At 41.8% G+C, this 16,972-nt stretch overlaps 1 protein-coding gene across 1 annotated transcript in view; it reads right to left on the bottom strand.

The window, feature by feature from the left end:
• Window positions 1–16,972, bottom strand: part of LOC124620199 (zinc finger protein PLAG1-like) — a 104,552-nt gene that overhangs the window by 71,613 nt on the left and 15,967 nt on the right. Inside the window, exon 4 of the mRNA XM_047146867.1 lies at window positions 4,778–5,049. Within this exon, the coding sequence (XP_047002823.1) occupies window positions 4,778–5,049 (272 nt within the window). The remainder of the gene's footprint in view (window positions 1–4,777; window positions 5,050–16,972) is intronic.

Below are 16,972 nucleotides of genomic sequence, written 5' to 3'. Positions count from 1 at the left end.
AAGAGACTACATCCCTTGAACTACAGGTTATTAATATAATAGATGATACAGTCATGTCCGTACTAAAAAAGAGGGGAAAATACAGATTCTTCACAGTGTGTGCTAGTATGTACATCCAGGAACACGGAATTATTCAGCCACATAGGAAAAAATGGAAGGGATTACTATTTGAGATGCCAGAAATTGGTGGTAGCAATTTCCTATAAAATGTAATACCCATTTGGCTAACGATTTCTAGGACTGACAGCAGAGAGCACTATTCACCCAAAAATATTTCTGAGAACGTTGCAAACTGGCATTGTGAGACAATCTTGTCAGGGTATAATGCAATGTTTCCAAGAAGTTTTCAGTAGGTAGCGACATATTAAGTGAATCCGTGTACATGAAGTTTGAAATATAACCTCAGGGTGGGTGAATTTGTACTTGACAACTACAAGGTTCCATGAAGCATTTATTCAGTTTCTTCAACTATCTGTATCTATCTAATTTTTTTAAGACAGACAGACGAGGGAGAGGGAGAGGGAGAGGGAGAGGGAGAGGGAGCTACTCAATTGTGAATAAAAAATATTATAACAAAAATATAAAAGTATGAGAATGATTCTATGAACCACAATCAGTTTTTGTTATGTTTGTGAGCAATTATCAGGAACTTCAATACACAAATCTTATCAGACAATCTGTATAATCATAGAAGTAAACAAGAAAATCGTTATAGCAGCAAGTGTCCTTACTACTGCTCTAGATGAGCCCTCTCATGATACAGTCCAAGTGACCTGCCCTCAATTTCTGACCTCCCACAACCTATCCCTCTCTTCTCCTTGAGGAAGGAACTATTAGTTCTGAATCCTAAGATAGTGTGTCACTTTTACTTTTACACATATCTATGAGCAGTACTACATACTTTGTATCATGAATGTTAAGCACTGGCCGATGATTCTGTCTCATAATTATTAATATCAGTAATGTCATTATTAAATGGTTATTATGACTTTAAGAACAGTATAAGTTTCTGTTATTTAGTCAAACATATTGTCATTCAACAAGGGAAAAATAAATATATTTAAATAAATGGGGCACATAATGTGTGGGCACCTGTGAGAAATGTTCAGATATCTTCACCTGAAGATTTGTGGCAGGTGCCCAGATGGAATACTGTGCATGGCTGAAAACAATGACACGCCGTCTGTCCAAAAAATTATTGAGGACTGGAAAGTTATCTTGAAACAAAGTGTAAAACATCTGATTTGCAAAGATGAGTAATTGGAAACTGGGCATTCTGAGAGTGTAATGCAACACTTTTATTATTGTAAGAAGTGACAACAATCTGGAGCTGTGTAACTATGAACTTTAACAAAATGCTCAAAATTTAATCTGTAAGTAGTTGTTCTGTTTTCTGCACCGAGATGTGAAGATGTGCAAACAAAACAATGAAAACATAATTTTCAATAAAATAAATAAATATTGTATAAAGCTTAATTTAAGCTCTTTGATACAAAAAAGAAAAAAGCAGTATATTCTAAAGTGTTGGCATTTATTATGTTCTTATAGAGTCTGATAAGGTTAATGATGAAATTCTCAGATGTTGGATGATCTGAACAAATATTCAAATACAGTCTGAATCATCATCATCATTTAAGACTGATTATGCCTTTCGGCGTTCAGTCTGGAGCATAGTCACCCTTATAAAATTCCTCCATGATCCCCTATTCAGTGCTGACATTGATGCCTCTTCTGATGTTCAGCCTATTACTTCAAAATCATTCTTAACCGAATCCAGGTACCGTCCCCTTGGTCTACCCCGACTCCTCCTACCCTCTACTGCTGAACCCATGAGTCTCCTGGGTAACCTTGCTTCTCCCATGCGTGTAACATGACTCCACCATCTGAGCCTCTTCGCCCATACTGCTACATCTATAGAGTTCATTCCCAGTTTTTCTTTGATTTTCTCATTGTGGACACCCTCCTGCCATTGTTCCCATCTACTAGTACCTGCAATCATCCTAGCTACTTTCATATCCATAATCTCAACCTTATTGATAAGGTAACCTGAATCCACCCAGCTTTCGCTCCCATACAACAAAGTTGGTCGAAAGATTGAACGGTGCACAGATAACTTAGTCTTGGTACTGACTTCCTCAGAGACTAGATCGTAACTGAGCGCTCACTGCATTAGCTTTGCTACACCTCGCTTCCAGTTCTTTCACTATATTGCCATCCTGTGAGAATATACATCCTAAGTACTTGAAACTGTCCACCTGTTCTAACTTTGTTCCTCCTATTTGGCACTCAATCCGTTTATATCTCTTTCCCACTGACATTACTTTCGTTTTGGAGATGCTAATCTTCATACCATAGTCCTTACATTTCTGATCTAGGTCTGAAATATTACTTTGCAAACTTTCAATCGAATCTGCCATCATAACTAAGTCATCCGCATATGTGAGACTGCTTATTTTGTGTTCACATATCTTAATCTCACCCAGCTAGTTTATTGTTTTCCAACATATGATCCATAAATAATATGAACAACAGTGGAGACAGGTTGCAGCCTTGTCTTACCCCTGAAACTACTCTGAACCATGAACCCAATTTACTGTCAACTCTAACTGCTGCCTGACTATCTATGTAAAGACCTTTAATTGCTTGCAAAAGTTTGCCTCCTATTCCATAAGCTCGTAGAACAGACAATAACCTCCTCCTAGGAAGTCTGGAACAGTCTGAATAAATAATAATAATAATAATCAAAATCAGAAGAAAGACAACACAGTCCAGGGTGGTACTGATTAGTGAGGTGATGTGCTCCCTTGCATCTCATCAAGGCGATTCGAGGATTATGGGCACATGTGGTTATTTATTGGAAGATTTGTTTGTGGGCTAGGTCTGAGGTAGTGCCTATCTGTGGTGGCCTTAGTAATATCTTGAATGTACTGGGCCTGGTTACTCATCTATGGATGATCAGACACTGTGGCGAGAATGTTTTTATATTTTTCTGAAAGTGAACGAAGTCCAAGATGAACACAGACCTCTGCATGAAGCCAGGGCAGTGAAGGGCTCTCACCCATCAAGAATGTGGCAGGTGACTTAAGGTTAAGCTTCCATAGCAGTATACAAAAGTGGACTCTAGGAGGCAACAAAGAAGTTGCACTTACCCCATGTTTAGGGGTGGAAGCAGACTATATTCAATTTATATGGTAATACAACTTTGGTAAAAATAATAATCACTAAAAAAATCATCATCTTCCAGTACCATGTTTAAACATTATAATTCACAGCTGCCAGCCTTTGCAAGTCTTTCTGCATTTCCTTACAGTCTTCCAGTATTCAACCTCACTACCTCGAATGACGAATGTGGTATTATTTATGTTTAATTTTCTTTGTACAGAACTGATGATTCATCATTACTGCAGTACCAGCAGGTGTGTCATGTCAAGTATGCCAACTGAGGAAAGTAAACAAAACTGGAAAAGTCAGTTATGTGGTATTCTCTCTTCAATGACAATATGTATTTGACACTGTTGTTCATGAATTCTCACCCACTTATCACCACCTAATGTAAATCATCAGTTTATTTACAGGCGTAACATTCTGTTATGATGTATATACAACAAAATATACGAGTCATGTTTGTAAGTGCAGTAGATGGGAATCCCTAGAATTGCAGGAACATGGTAGTATGTAAACTCACACTGGAGTGTCCAGTTGTGTTAAATATGTCAGTAAGAAATCCCACCAAGTGAAGCCACATGCTTTTATCTGAATCCTAATCATGAAAGAATAACACTTACCAAAGTTAATTTGCGAATCAGAAAGGTTTATGGTGAAGGTGTTATGAAGAGAGAGAGAGTGTGTTTCAGTGGTGTAGGGATTTTAGTGGAGGCAGAAAGAATGTCCATGATGAACAGAAGAACAAAAGACCTTCCACTCTGATGGATGAATGGTGCAAAAAATTGAGGAAACTGTTCGTGAATACCGCTGATCAACACTGAATGAAATCTCTGTTATGTTTCCACAACTCTCCAGAACACACTTATATCACACATTGACAGAAATGCTGGGTTACTGTGTGCAACATGGGTCCTGAAAGTGCTGATAGAATAGCGCAAGAAAAACTGGGTCAATAGTGCCCGTGAGTCTCTTGAATGACTTGAAATGGAAGGTGAGATTCTCTCAGCTCTACTGTGACTCGATGAAACGTGGGAAGCTTGTACATGCCCGAGACAAAAAGACGGTCCTCACAATGGTATCACACCAATTTGTCATCTGCTGAAAAATTCAAAACCACAATTTTGGGCAAAAGAATCATGGTCTCAAGTGTTTTGGGACTGAAAAGGCACCATTCTGGTGGAATTTATGCCTCCGGGGGAGACCATTAATGCATAACTATATTGTGAGACCCTAAACAAAATGCAAAAGGAGCCTTCACATGAAAGGAGGGGAATACTGATGAGACTCCTTAGCCACCAAGGAACTATTGGTCTAATTTGGCTGGGATGTTTTCAACTCCCCCCCCCCCCCCTCCCCCCCGAAGAGACATGAGTCAAATTAAGATTTCAACTGATGACCACATGCGGAAAGAAATTCTGAAGCAGAGAAAGGAGCTGGTGGGAGCGTTCTTTGAAGAGGGTATAAAGAAGTTAAATATAAAAATGTTATACACTTACTTTCTGAACATGCCTCATATTACAAAACATTCACTATGTAACACATCAGTTCCATAATATGAAAATTAAAGAAAAGGATACAAAGCAATATATAAATATATAAGACAGTATGTTACCTTTGTGGTCACAAAATAAATACCAGATTGGTATTGAAATGCTGCTAAATTTTGTTCTTTAGCTGATCTTGCAACAGCAACAAAGATCATCCAGTTACATTGGCCTTCATTTCCAGATTCTGTATCAAACCACTGAGGGTCTCTGCCTGCAAGAAACAATTTGAAAGGTAGTGTTCTTCTGTCTCGGATTGGATTTCTGGATTTTCTTGGTGCCTGAAGGGGTCCAAATCTTGTGCGACGTTTTATATTTTCACGTGTAAAAACAGATATACCTGAGAACAAGAAGAATGAATACAGGGGAAGTACTTGAAAGCTAACAATAAAATGATACTGAAGATGAGCTTCACATACTATGCAAGCATGTACTCATATTACATTTTCTGATCAAATTAAAAGGTTGTAAATCCAAGGTCTACTGAATGTCATATACAGATAATATCCATGTGCTTGTCTGGCAAATCAAAAGAACATGAGTGAATGACTGTGCTATCAGCTACTTGCTGAGGTGGGAATGAGTAAATCTGAACAGTTATCTCTGTCAGAAATGCTTTTCAGTGTCTTGTAGTATAGATATGTGTTGGTTAACAGTGTCTTTACAATATTAATCTCCTCTGCATTGGTTTGATAGGTTAAAAAAAAATCAGACAAATGTGAGTAGGAATCCGAGGGTTCTGTACAACTTTATTATTATTATTATTATTATTATTATTAAATCTTTCTACTCGATGCAACTTTGGTGACTTGTATGTCTCTAACCTACCCTAGGAAGCAAACTAGGGAAAGGTGAGCGACAGTTTAACATGAAATCCAAACCACAAGTTGTTTCTGGTGATTCCTTGTACCACTGAGAGGTGAAAGATAGGTTAAAATGAAGATTCAAAAATCCGTGGTCCGACCGAGATTCAATCCCGTGAGCGCTCACTTTCCATGAACGCACTTTACCACTAGACCACCACGCCTGACAAGCCTATACGAGGGCTGTCTGAAAAGTTCTCGGCCTTGTCCAGAGATCGTAGCACTATTAGCATTATTTTTCCCCCCTTATGATGGTACGTGTCAGCAGATGCCATGTAAAACTGCAAGTCAGGTGAGGCAGCAGTTTACAGTAGGCAGTAGTCTGAAGCAGTTTTGGTGCATGTGGTGTTGAAAACTGAAGAAGAAAAAAAATCTAGTGTTGAGCAGTGATTAAATTCTTCATAAAAGGAGGTTTAACACTGACTAAAATTCACTTATGGCTTCTAAATGTATATGGAAACTCTTCACCTTCAGTTTCTACCCTGAGGAAAAGTACAGGTGAATTTAAACGACACCATGAAAGTGTGCAAGATAATTCACGAAGGACGTCAAGAAAGTGTAAGAACACCGGAAATCATTGACAAAGTGTCCAATATGATTTTCGAAGAATGGTGTCTAAAGGTGCGTCAAATTGCTAAAGCTCTAGGGATATCAAAAGAATGGGTTGGTCACATCTTGCACTTCTTCAGATTTGAAAGCAGATGCAAGTCTGAGGGAGCCTAATGTGGGGAACAAGGTGGATGTTCCAGCACCTCATAGAGCAAATCTCTCAGTTTCCGCACTGCCAGGATACTTTTGTGGGCAAGTGCACTGTCTTGAAGGAAGATTATTTTTTTCTTCTTTCAGCTAGGTCTGTTTTCACAAGGAATTGAAGATGAGAAAGATTTACGCAAGATGGGTGCCAGGTGTGCTCACTTCAAATGCATTTGTGCAACACTTTCCAAAAAGTGCCTGGTGCATTTTAAGAACAACAAAAGTGACTTTCTGCATCAATTCATTATGGTGGCTGAAACATCATTCACCACTACACACCTGGACACCAGAATCCACACAATAGTCTATGTAGTGGATAGAAGCTTGTTCTTCAGCTCCAAAGAAGGCAAGGATGGTGCCATCGGTGGGTAAGATCACGATGTTGGTGCTTTGGTATGCAAATGGAATTTTACTGATTGACTATCTCCAACAAAGTAAAGCTATAATTGGAGAATACTACTTTCCACTTGTAACGAAACTGGACACAAACATTTGTGAAAACAGACCCAGCTGAAAGAAGAAATAAAATCTTCTTCCATCAAGACAATGCCCCTGCCCACAAAAGGGTCTTGGCAGTGCGGAAATTGAGGGATTTGCAAATTAAGTTTTGGAACATCCACCCTAATCCCCAGATTTGGCTTTCTTGGAGTTATGTCTATTCTCAAAACTGGATAAATTCTTTGCAGGTCAGCACTTTTCGTCCAATCAAGTAGCCATTGCAGCTGTAGATGGGTACTTTTCAGTACTTCCTGAGGAACACTAAAGAGAGGGTATAATGGCAATGGAACACTGCTGGATGAAATGTACAGATATTAGAGGACATTATGGTAAAACATAAAACTTTTTTGAAAGCATAATTTGTCATATTCACTATCAGGCTGAAAACTTTTCAGACCACCCTTGTACATAGTTCATCGATAGATTTTGATGAATGAGTTGGCGAGTGGCAAATTTGTACCCTATATGGCCATATTTTTTGACTGCATTGACTTAGTTGCTTAAATTATTTACATCGCCAAGGGACTGTTGACTTTAGTATTTGACATAAATTTGAAGTTGATACATCTACCTGCTCCCGAGGAACAGGGGTCTTAATTTTATGATTATGGGTCAATGGGAAATATTGTACAGGTTGTGAAGAATGAGTTTGTGGCATCAAAAAATATGGCATACATGGCCATAAACATATTGCATTGACTTAGAAGCTTAAATTTTTCACATCATCAAGGAACCGTAGACCTTAGTATGTGAGATAAATTTCGAGGGTCTTAACAGTCAGACAGATGGACGGACAACAATGCGATCCTATAAGGGTTCTGTTTTTACCGGATACGGTACGGAACCTTCAAAGCATAGGAGATGCAGCAATTGTTAATCTGTCACACAGTGAATGTACAGTATTTCTCCAAAGGTATCAGAGGCTCTTATTGAACATCACTTAAAGGATACAAAGCTGAACTCTGCAATATTTATCAACATTTACAAGGATTTTCATGTCAACAACAGTGTTCTGAATTTGTATATAGTGAACAGCTAATTCTATTCATCTTTTTACAATGCACAGCATAACCGTATTTATATGTTAACAGTGTTTCAATAAAATATGCATGTTTACCTTCAGAGTTGGAATTCTGAGGTCACCTGCATAAATAATTATTCTAAGATAATTTTTTGAGGCTGTTTTAAATAATACACAACATTCTCAATCACAAGTAATACTTCAATTCCAACAGTGGTATGGGCAGGACAGATAGCACATTATTATGACACTGAACATAACAACAACAATTACAACAAAGCAACAAAGATCAGTACATATATTTTAAATGCAATGGAAATTATGTCTGACAACATATTACAAACTGACAAAGTTAACTCGCATACACTTCTTGACATTACAATCACAACAATAAAAATGAAGTAGTGTATTAAATGGGAACATAAAGCAAACCTGTACACTTCTTTAAAACATGTGCATTTTTTTAACTTATACTGGAAACATAAAAATAATAGTAACTATCTTCAATTACAGAGTTATCGAGAAAGGGTGGAGATAGCACTTACAAAAGGACAATTGGGTCCCTACCAACATTAGCTCATACATGTAGGACAAAAGACTGATAACTTGAGAGGGGGAGAGGAGGAGAGGGGGAAGGGGGAGGATGGTAACTCTTGACAACATTTACCACATTCTGGACTTGTTTCACAGAATATTGGTCAAAGCACTCTGCGCAACAGTTAGTACCCATAATATAGCAATCTTTATGGATAGTTTTGTCAGAAACAAACAAGGATGGACTGCTCACCAATCCTCTTCGCAACAGGGTGGTGAGTCAGTGTCTATACATGCCTCAAATGTAATGCTTTATGAGTCACATAAAGATCAAAGTGCCAAATAACATATGACATGAGTGTTCTACTGGCATGTCATCAGCATGCTGAGACTAATGAGAGGAGTTCACTGTGTTGACACACTTTTTTTTGGTAGGCTAATGTTCCACGGCTATGGTTGTCAGAGCCTTTATTAATGTTCAAGTTCCTGGAACATCAGTATTTAGGCCCACGTTAAAGACCATCAGGAACAGTTGACTGAGGAAACTGGAGCAATGACTTCAGGCCATGGAACACACACAGCTGCTTCTACACTCACACCTTGTTACAGGCTACCTGGCAAAATAAATATTAATATACATCTTAGAAATCCAAATGTTTCTACCACATCTGAGAACAGGGAAGTTGTCTTCACAATGCAGTTCATAACCATATCAGATGAAGTTTTAAAAATCATTAAAGGAAAGGATCCAAAATCTACTGCCTTAATCTTGACTGACAACATAATATTTTCAGCTGAGATAAAATGGAAGTACAAGGTAAATTAGATTTGTAGCATGAATAATTTATGAGACCACATCTAGAAACCCGCATAACATTGACAAAAGTATAGTATGACCACACATTTATCAATAGTTCTTTCAAGAATTGGCAACTGAAAGACAGAAATTGTGGACAACTTATGATATTTTTAAGTTTCATACTTTTGAAATGTTCTCTAGTATTCCTCCTGGTGGTGATGTCCAAGGGATGGATGACATCACTGGGCCGAATACCATAGAACTTTTCAAAATCCTCATACACCGGTATATTGTACTTCTCCGATAATAAAAACTTACAAATTCTACAATGTAGGGTGTCACTACTTTGGGATGAAACATTTTCACAAGTTTTCCATCATTACTCTATTTAAGACATATTTTGTAACTGTATGAAAGTATAGACTGGAGGCACGAACAGTTATTCAGCTGGTTATGAGTAGCCTGAGGAAAAGAAATTACATTCCTTTGTTCTTGTCTATGGTAGAAAAGAAGAACGATGCTAGCCTGCAACAGCTAGGATCGCAAGTCTCAGTCCACCAAGGGACTTGGGAGGAGGAGGAGAGGGGGGGGGGGGGGGGGGGGAAGAGGAAGTGTGAGGAATGGAATGATCTGCAGTGGGAAGGATAATGTTTGCAAGATATTCCAATTGGTCATCACAACTGGGGAAATCTCGTTCTTCAAAGGTCGCCAAGGAGGAGTAATCTGCCATTTGGCTATGCATGCATGCGGGGTAAGAGTCAGCAAACGGATAGGACATGGGAAATGATGGTCACTCGGGTAGGTGTCAGGAAGAATGGACCACTTGAGACAATGGGCAAGTTGGGCAGTGCACAAGGGTAGATCCAAATGGGAATAGGTGTGCAATGAGTTGGAAATGAATGTTGGTGCTCCTGCAGGGTATATACATGGGAGAGAAAAAAAACGGATTTCAAGATTAAAAATACACCCTTTTCCCCCAATTAAAATACACTTTTTCTGTGTTAAGTGACAGTATACTTTCCCTCAGGACTGTGAAACTTATCAATCCTATGAACAGTTAACGTTTTATACACCAGCGTAAAACTTGGCACTTTTGAAAATGAAACGCGGAAAAAAAAGCCGCTGCACATTTTCGTATTACGAAAGTATAAAGTCGAATTCCACCAAACACAGCATGTTAGTTTCCAAAGCATTGAAATCAAGATCGTGATGTGCTGTTGTAGGCCAACCATAGCTCATGTCACGTGATCTCACCAACCGATGACAGCAGGTATTCAGAGCTTAGGCTATGTGATGTAGTCAGTCAATAGCAACATCACTGTTAAGTAACATGAACACAAATAGGAAAAGTTTATGGCTTAAACTGATATACATAGTGTACATACAGTATACATATAATATTGCTTATTTTGTGTGTGTATTACACTTTAAGATACATCACACAAATGTGCCAGTAAAATTTTCAATAATGAATAAATGTCTGGTCTTCTGGGCTCAAAATATGTCTAAGTGGCTGGTCCTCAAACTGTTAAGTTTTAAATGAGAGTCAAATGCTCTGAGACTTAAGCAATTCATCCAACATTCTCACAAGTAACATAATTCATCCTGCATAACAGGAAATTTACTTTGAATTAACGCTTCTCAAACAACCATTTGTAATTTTTTCCTGCCACCTGTTAGAGACAGGTTCGTTTCAGCAGCTGCCATAGTGTGTCAGAAAACAGGCATTCCTGTGCGTGTGCAGCTACGATGATTTAGGAAGCCCATATGTTTGTACCAACTTACATTGTGTCAAAAAAGAAACAGGACATTAGAGGCTACTCCAAGAGCACTGGAATTTGGTAAACTATACTAAAATGCATAATTCAGCTTAAAGTGCACATTAGTATGCCCATATTCACAGTGAAGTAGGCCCCAACCTGATATTAAGCTTTTCAGTGTGGTTTTCAGGACGTAAATTTTCTTGGATTACCACAATTGTTTTATTTCATGTTAGGTTCTTTATTATGGCTTAATGCCATATGTGCCAGAAGATGGAATTGTGCATTTGAAATACAGTGAACAGTTGAAACTAGCCTACAGTTTGGCCTGAAATACTTCGTTTCAAACAAACTGACTGCCTTTGCAGAAAAGATTAATAAAATCTGATTTTCTTTAGCAAACCGACAAAAATAGCTTCACTGTTTTGCAAGGTGCTTAATACATGACAGCCAAAAACATGGAAATAAAATAAAATCAGAAAACAAACTAACAACAATTTTAGCCTTTCATAATTATGTGAATTATGTGAATTCACTTCAAGCTCCCAGCCACAAAAATCAATTTTGTTTTCATTGACGTGCGAGCTTTGAATGAAGAGGAAACAGCAAAATCAGTAACAACCACACTTCAAGTAGCCAGAAACGGGAGACAGTACTGTTCATACGTGACTCAGCTATGCATGCGTGTGACCCCACTGGAAAGTGTTCAAATGAACCTAATGCAAACAATTGTGACTTCACGCTCATGGTAAGCAGTTTGCTGTTATGATGAATTGCACACTTTTCATCCTAAAGCCTTTGACACATTTTGCTGTTGACAGATGTTAGTGTGTCAGTTCTTACAAGCCAAAGTTACAAAAAGTTAACTGAAAACTAGAACACTGAAAAATTCTCAGAATTCTAAAAAATTCCTGGCTTTTTCCAGTTTTCTCCTGGATGAAAAATATTCTGGGTTTTTCCCAGACTTCCCAGTTGTCCTGGGGCATATACACCCTGTCCTGTATTAAGGCAGAAGAGGTTATGTTGATTAAGAAGGTCAGCCAAGAGGGCACCTCTCTGACAGGTTCTGGGAGAGCCCAAAAGGGGATAATGCGCAGTAAAGTCACCTAATAGCAGAAATGGGTGAGGTAGCTGCCAAATAAACTGGAGGAAATCTGCCCTGGTGACATCGAATGATGGAGGGATATAAATGGCGCAAAGGAAAAATGTCAGGTGAGGAAGGAAAAGGCGAACTGCAACAGCTTGTAGATGGGTAATTGGGGGGGGGGGGGGGGGGCAGAGGGTGTGTGTGTGTGTGTTTTGGGGCTTACGGACGCTCAACACCGAGGCTATCAGCGCCTTGACACACATTATAATAAACGAATGTGGACAACATTTGTAAAATGGGAGCATACATGCAAAGAAAGCGGGAAAGTGAAATGAGAAAAGAGAGTCAAGGACGTCACAGGAAATTGTCACTGGCTGGCCACTTACGTAAAATGTGGGCGAGCCAGTCACCCTGTGAAGAAATTAAAACCCACTCCCTAAAATCTTGGTAAAAACATTGGACAAGTCACAGAACATTAAAATTCTAATCACAATTGTCTGATTATTACCTAAAAGAGATGGCAGATCCGCCAGCAAGTCAGCCGCGGCCCACTGGTCAGAAAATAAAATGCAGTCCAATAAAACACGGTGCACAGTGACCTGGATGCCACAAGTGCCACACATTGGAGGGTCCTCTCACCAGAGCAGGAAGCCATGCGTCATAGGACTGTGGCCTATCCAAAGCCGAGTGAGGAGAACCTCATCCCATCTATGTGGCTGAAAGGAAGTAGACCAAACACACATTGTGGGCTTGACGAACCGGAGCTTATTGTCAGTCACTTCCAGCCACTCATCCTCCCATCGATGCAAGACTCTTGACCTCAACAGCGAGGTGAGAGCGTGCAGGGGGATGGCCCACTGAAATACTTGCAGATCGAGACACGCCTCCTTGACTGGGAGATCTGTCCTTTTGTGAACAGCATGACTCCCCCATAAGATGGAATGCCGACCTAAGGCGGAAGGTCAAAATGGACCGGAAAAAAATGCGAAAGCTCAAAGTGGTTGTGAGGACACACTTTTGTTTCCTGAAGGCAGAGTGCAAGGGGAGGCTGTGCTTCTAAAAGCAGCCATAAATCCTCTTTGTGGGATCGAAGACTGCAAACATTCCATTGAAGGAGAGTCACGATGATGAAAAAATGACAGGGTGTCACTTTGGTGTCAGCTGAGTACCAGCCTGTGAAGACTCACTGCTACAGGGCACAGAGGCAGGAGGATCCTGCTCCATGAGGTCCTCAGAAGCACCAGCTTTCTTGTGCTGTCAGTCTGTGGAGTCCAACGCAGAAAATGATTGGTAGGCAGAAAAAGATTGGTGGTGTGCACCGGCAACACAGAGGCCAGGCAGGCGAAGGTATCATCACATGGCGACACCGTCGAAGAGGACCTTTGAGTCAGCGAAGGAGAAGACTACTTCGAGCCTTTCCAGTTAGCAGAGGAAGACTCCAGTTTTGGATGGCTGGAGGGACGTAGGAAGTCTTCATAGGAGTACTCCTCCAGTCCTTCCTGGCCTGCTGGTTGTGTAGCTAGTGGCTTCGCCCCTTGAAGTGAGAGCTTGATTGCCTGTTGCACAGCTGGATGAGGGGACGGCGATGCTACCTTGACACTGGATGATTTCACAACCTCAGAGCTAAATCTGAGGTCGCATGTCTGCGTGTCCATGTCCTTCAAGGATAGAGATGTAGCAAGAACAGAACTACACTCCTGGAAATTGAAATAAGAACACCGTGAATTCATTGTCCCAGGAAGGGGAAACTTTATTGACACATTCCTGGGGTCAGATACATCACATGATCACACTGACAGAACCACAGGCACATAGACACAGGCAACAGAGCATGCACAATGTCGGCACTAGTACAGTGTATATCCACCTTTCGCAGCAATGCAGGCTGCTATTCTCCCATGGAGACGATCGTAGAGATGCTGGATGTGGTCCTGTGGAACGGCTTGCCATGCGATTTCCACCTGGCGCCTCAGTTGGACCAGCGTTCGTGCTGGACGTGCAGACCGCGTGAGACGACGCTTCATCCAGTCCCAAACATGCTCAATGGGGGACAGATCCGGAGATCTTGCTGGCCAGGGTAGTTGACTTACACCTTCTAGAGCACGTTGGGTGGCACGGGATACATGCGGACGTGCATTGTCCTGTTGGAACAGCAAGTTCCCTTGCCGGTCTAGGAATGGTAGAACGATGGGTTCGATGACGGTTTGGATGTACCGTGCACTATTCAGTGTCCCCTCAACGATCACCAGTGGTGTACGGCCAGTGTAGGAGATCGCTCCCCACACCATGATGCCGGGTGTTGGCCCTGTGTGCCTCGGTCGTATGCAGTCCTGATTGTGGCGCTCACCTGCACGCCGCCAAACACGCATACGACCATCATTGGCACCAAGGCAGAAGCGACTCTCATCGCTGAAGACGACACGTCTCCATTCGTCCCTCCATTCACGCCTGTCGCGACACCACTGGAGGCGGGCTGCACGATGTTGGGGCGTGAGCGGAAGACGGCCTAACGGTGTGCGGGACCGTAGCCCAGCTTCATGGAGACGGTTGCGAATGGTCCTCGCCGATACCCCAGGAGCAACAGTGTCCCTAATTTGCTGGGAAGTGGCGGTGCGGTCCCCTACGGCACTGCGTAGGAGCCTACGGTCTTGGCGTGCATCTGTGCGTCGCTGCGGTCCGGTCCCAGGTCGACGGGCACGTGCACCTTCCGCCGACCACTGGCGACAACATCGATGTACTGTGGAGACCTCACGCCCCACGTGTTGAGCAATTCGGCGGTACGTCCACCCGGCCTCCCGCATGCCCACTATACGCCCTCGCTCAAAGTCCGTCAACTGCACATACGGTTCACGTCCACGCTGTCGCGGCATGCTACCAGTGTTAAAGACTGCGATGGAGCTCCGTATGCCACGGCAAACTGGCTGACACTGACGGCGGTGGTGCACAAATGCTGCGCAGCTAGCGCCATTCGACGGCCAACACCGCGGTTCCTGGTGTGTCCGCTGTGCCGTGCGTGTGATCATTGCTTGTACAGCCCTCTCGCAGTGTCCGGAGCAAGTATGGTGGGTCTGACACACCGGTGTCAATGTGTTCTTTTTTCCATTTCCAGGAGTGTATAAGGGCCAGACAGTAGAACACAGGGTTTGCAACTAACAAATAACTTGCGAGTGACCTGGTAAGACACTTTTTCTTTTACTCGGATCTCCTGGATAGCTCAATCATCAAGATAATCAGGACAATCTCGAAAGGAGGTGGCATGGCCACCATTACAGTTGATACGGTAGGGAGGAGGCAGCAGACAATCATCCTCGTGTGCATCCCTACCACATGTTACACATTTGGCTGTGTGTTGACAAGACATTCTAGTGTGATTAAAACAATGACACTGGTAGCAGCACATTGTGTTTGTAATGTACACTTGGACTGTGACAATTTCATAGCCTGCTTTCATCTTGGACAGAAGCACCACTCTATCAAAGGTGAGAAAAGAGTGTGTGTGGGCACTAAGGAGGACTCTACTTTTTTCATCACCCGATGGACGGTAATGACACCCTGATCAGAGAGGTATGACTCGATTTCAGCCTGTCAGACCGTTTAGCAGCCTAGTGTAAATAACACCACAGGAAGAATTCAAAGTTCCATGTGCCTCTACGTGAACAGGGTAGCCAGGGAGAAGCAGGCAGCAAGCAGTTGTTGTGCTTTAGAATCGGAAGTAGTCTCCAAAAGCAAAGGGCCATTCCGTGAACAAGAGTAGGATTTCACAGAGCCAGCAATTCTGAATAATAAACGGATTTACCATTTTCAGTACGTGAAACCATGAGGAACTGTGTTGCAGCTGGAAGGGTCTTTGAATCGTTAGCCTCATTCTGTGCATGTTTCAGATGTTGATTGTGAAGATGGTTGGCATATTGCGAGGAAATCCACCATGATTGCCAGCATCTCCGACGGCGTGCTCCTTCCAACTGGGGGGCCCCTTCACAAGGGGGTGCACCCGCCTTAGGTGATTGTTCACATCTCAGGTCACACTTCCCGAACACCTGACAGAGGGACCAATCAGCAATTTGGGAAGGTAGGAGCTCTGGCAATCACCCCTCCCTGGGCCTGACCTGTACCAGGAGGCACATGCAAAACCTACCTGTTCAACCCAGGACTGGGAGTTATGCATTATCCAGTCACCTGTTACGCATCAGGTGCATGGGCTGACCTTCAGGAGCTCACAGGGAGAAAGATGAAAAAGAGGAACCTCAAACGCCGAAGCGGAGGAAGGAGAGAAGTAGGGAAACTACAAACAGAAAAGGGAACGATAAACTCTTGTCAGCAATGGACAATGTGGAACATTCCCATTAACAACCCAGACATGTTGCCCAAGAGAGAGGAAAAAGAATAGCAAGAAGACAGACATGCAGGATGGAAGGTAAAATATGCTGCAAAGGCTGGGGACCCTTGGTAGCCAAATACGAATCAACCAAATAGTGGTGAGCCCTCTGGGGAGAATGAATAACCTGAGAGGAAGCAGTAAAGGTGCTGCAAGACGACATCACTGAACCTTCAGAGAGCTCTTGATCCCCTCCTGTAGTCCTTGTGAAGATGAAGAGCACATTCCATTTTCAAGCTGACTACCCCTGATACAACAATATCATGAATAAAGGTATCTATGCACTGCTGTGCATTAATCACATCCTAAACTGCTTGAAAGGAGCCTAATATTTTTGAACTATGGACATACAAACAGGCTACTGGCAGACTGAGGTTCACGAGGCTGGCTGGGAAAATATTGCTTTCATAGCTCCTGGCAGCCTCTATGTGTTCAAAGTTATGTCATTTTGTCTGTTTAACATTCCAGTCTCCTTCAAGCATGTGATGGACAACCTACTTCGACACTTTAAATACACAGTATCTTTGCTATCTGGATGACACTGTCAGTTTTTCTAAGACATTTGAACACTGA

The sequence above is a fragment of the Schistocerca americana genome, chromosome 6, assembly GCF_021461395.2.
Source record: "Schistocerca americana isolate TAMUIC-IGC-003095 chromosome 6, iqSchAmer2.1, whole genome shotgun sequence".
NCBI classification, from domain to species: domain Eukaryota; kingdom Metazoa; phylum Arthropoda; class Insecta; order Orthoptera; family Acrididae; genus Schistocerca; species Schistocerca americana.
The sequence above is the reverse complement of the archived record's forward strand: the minus strand, read 5'-3'. Positions and strand labels throughout refer to the sequence as shown.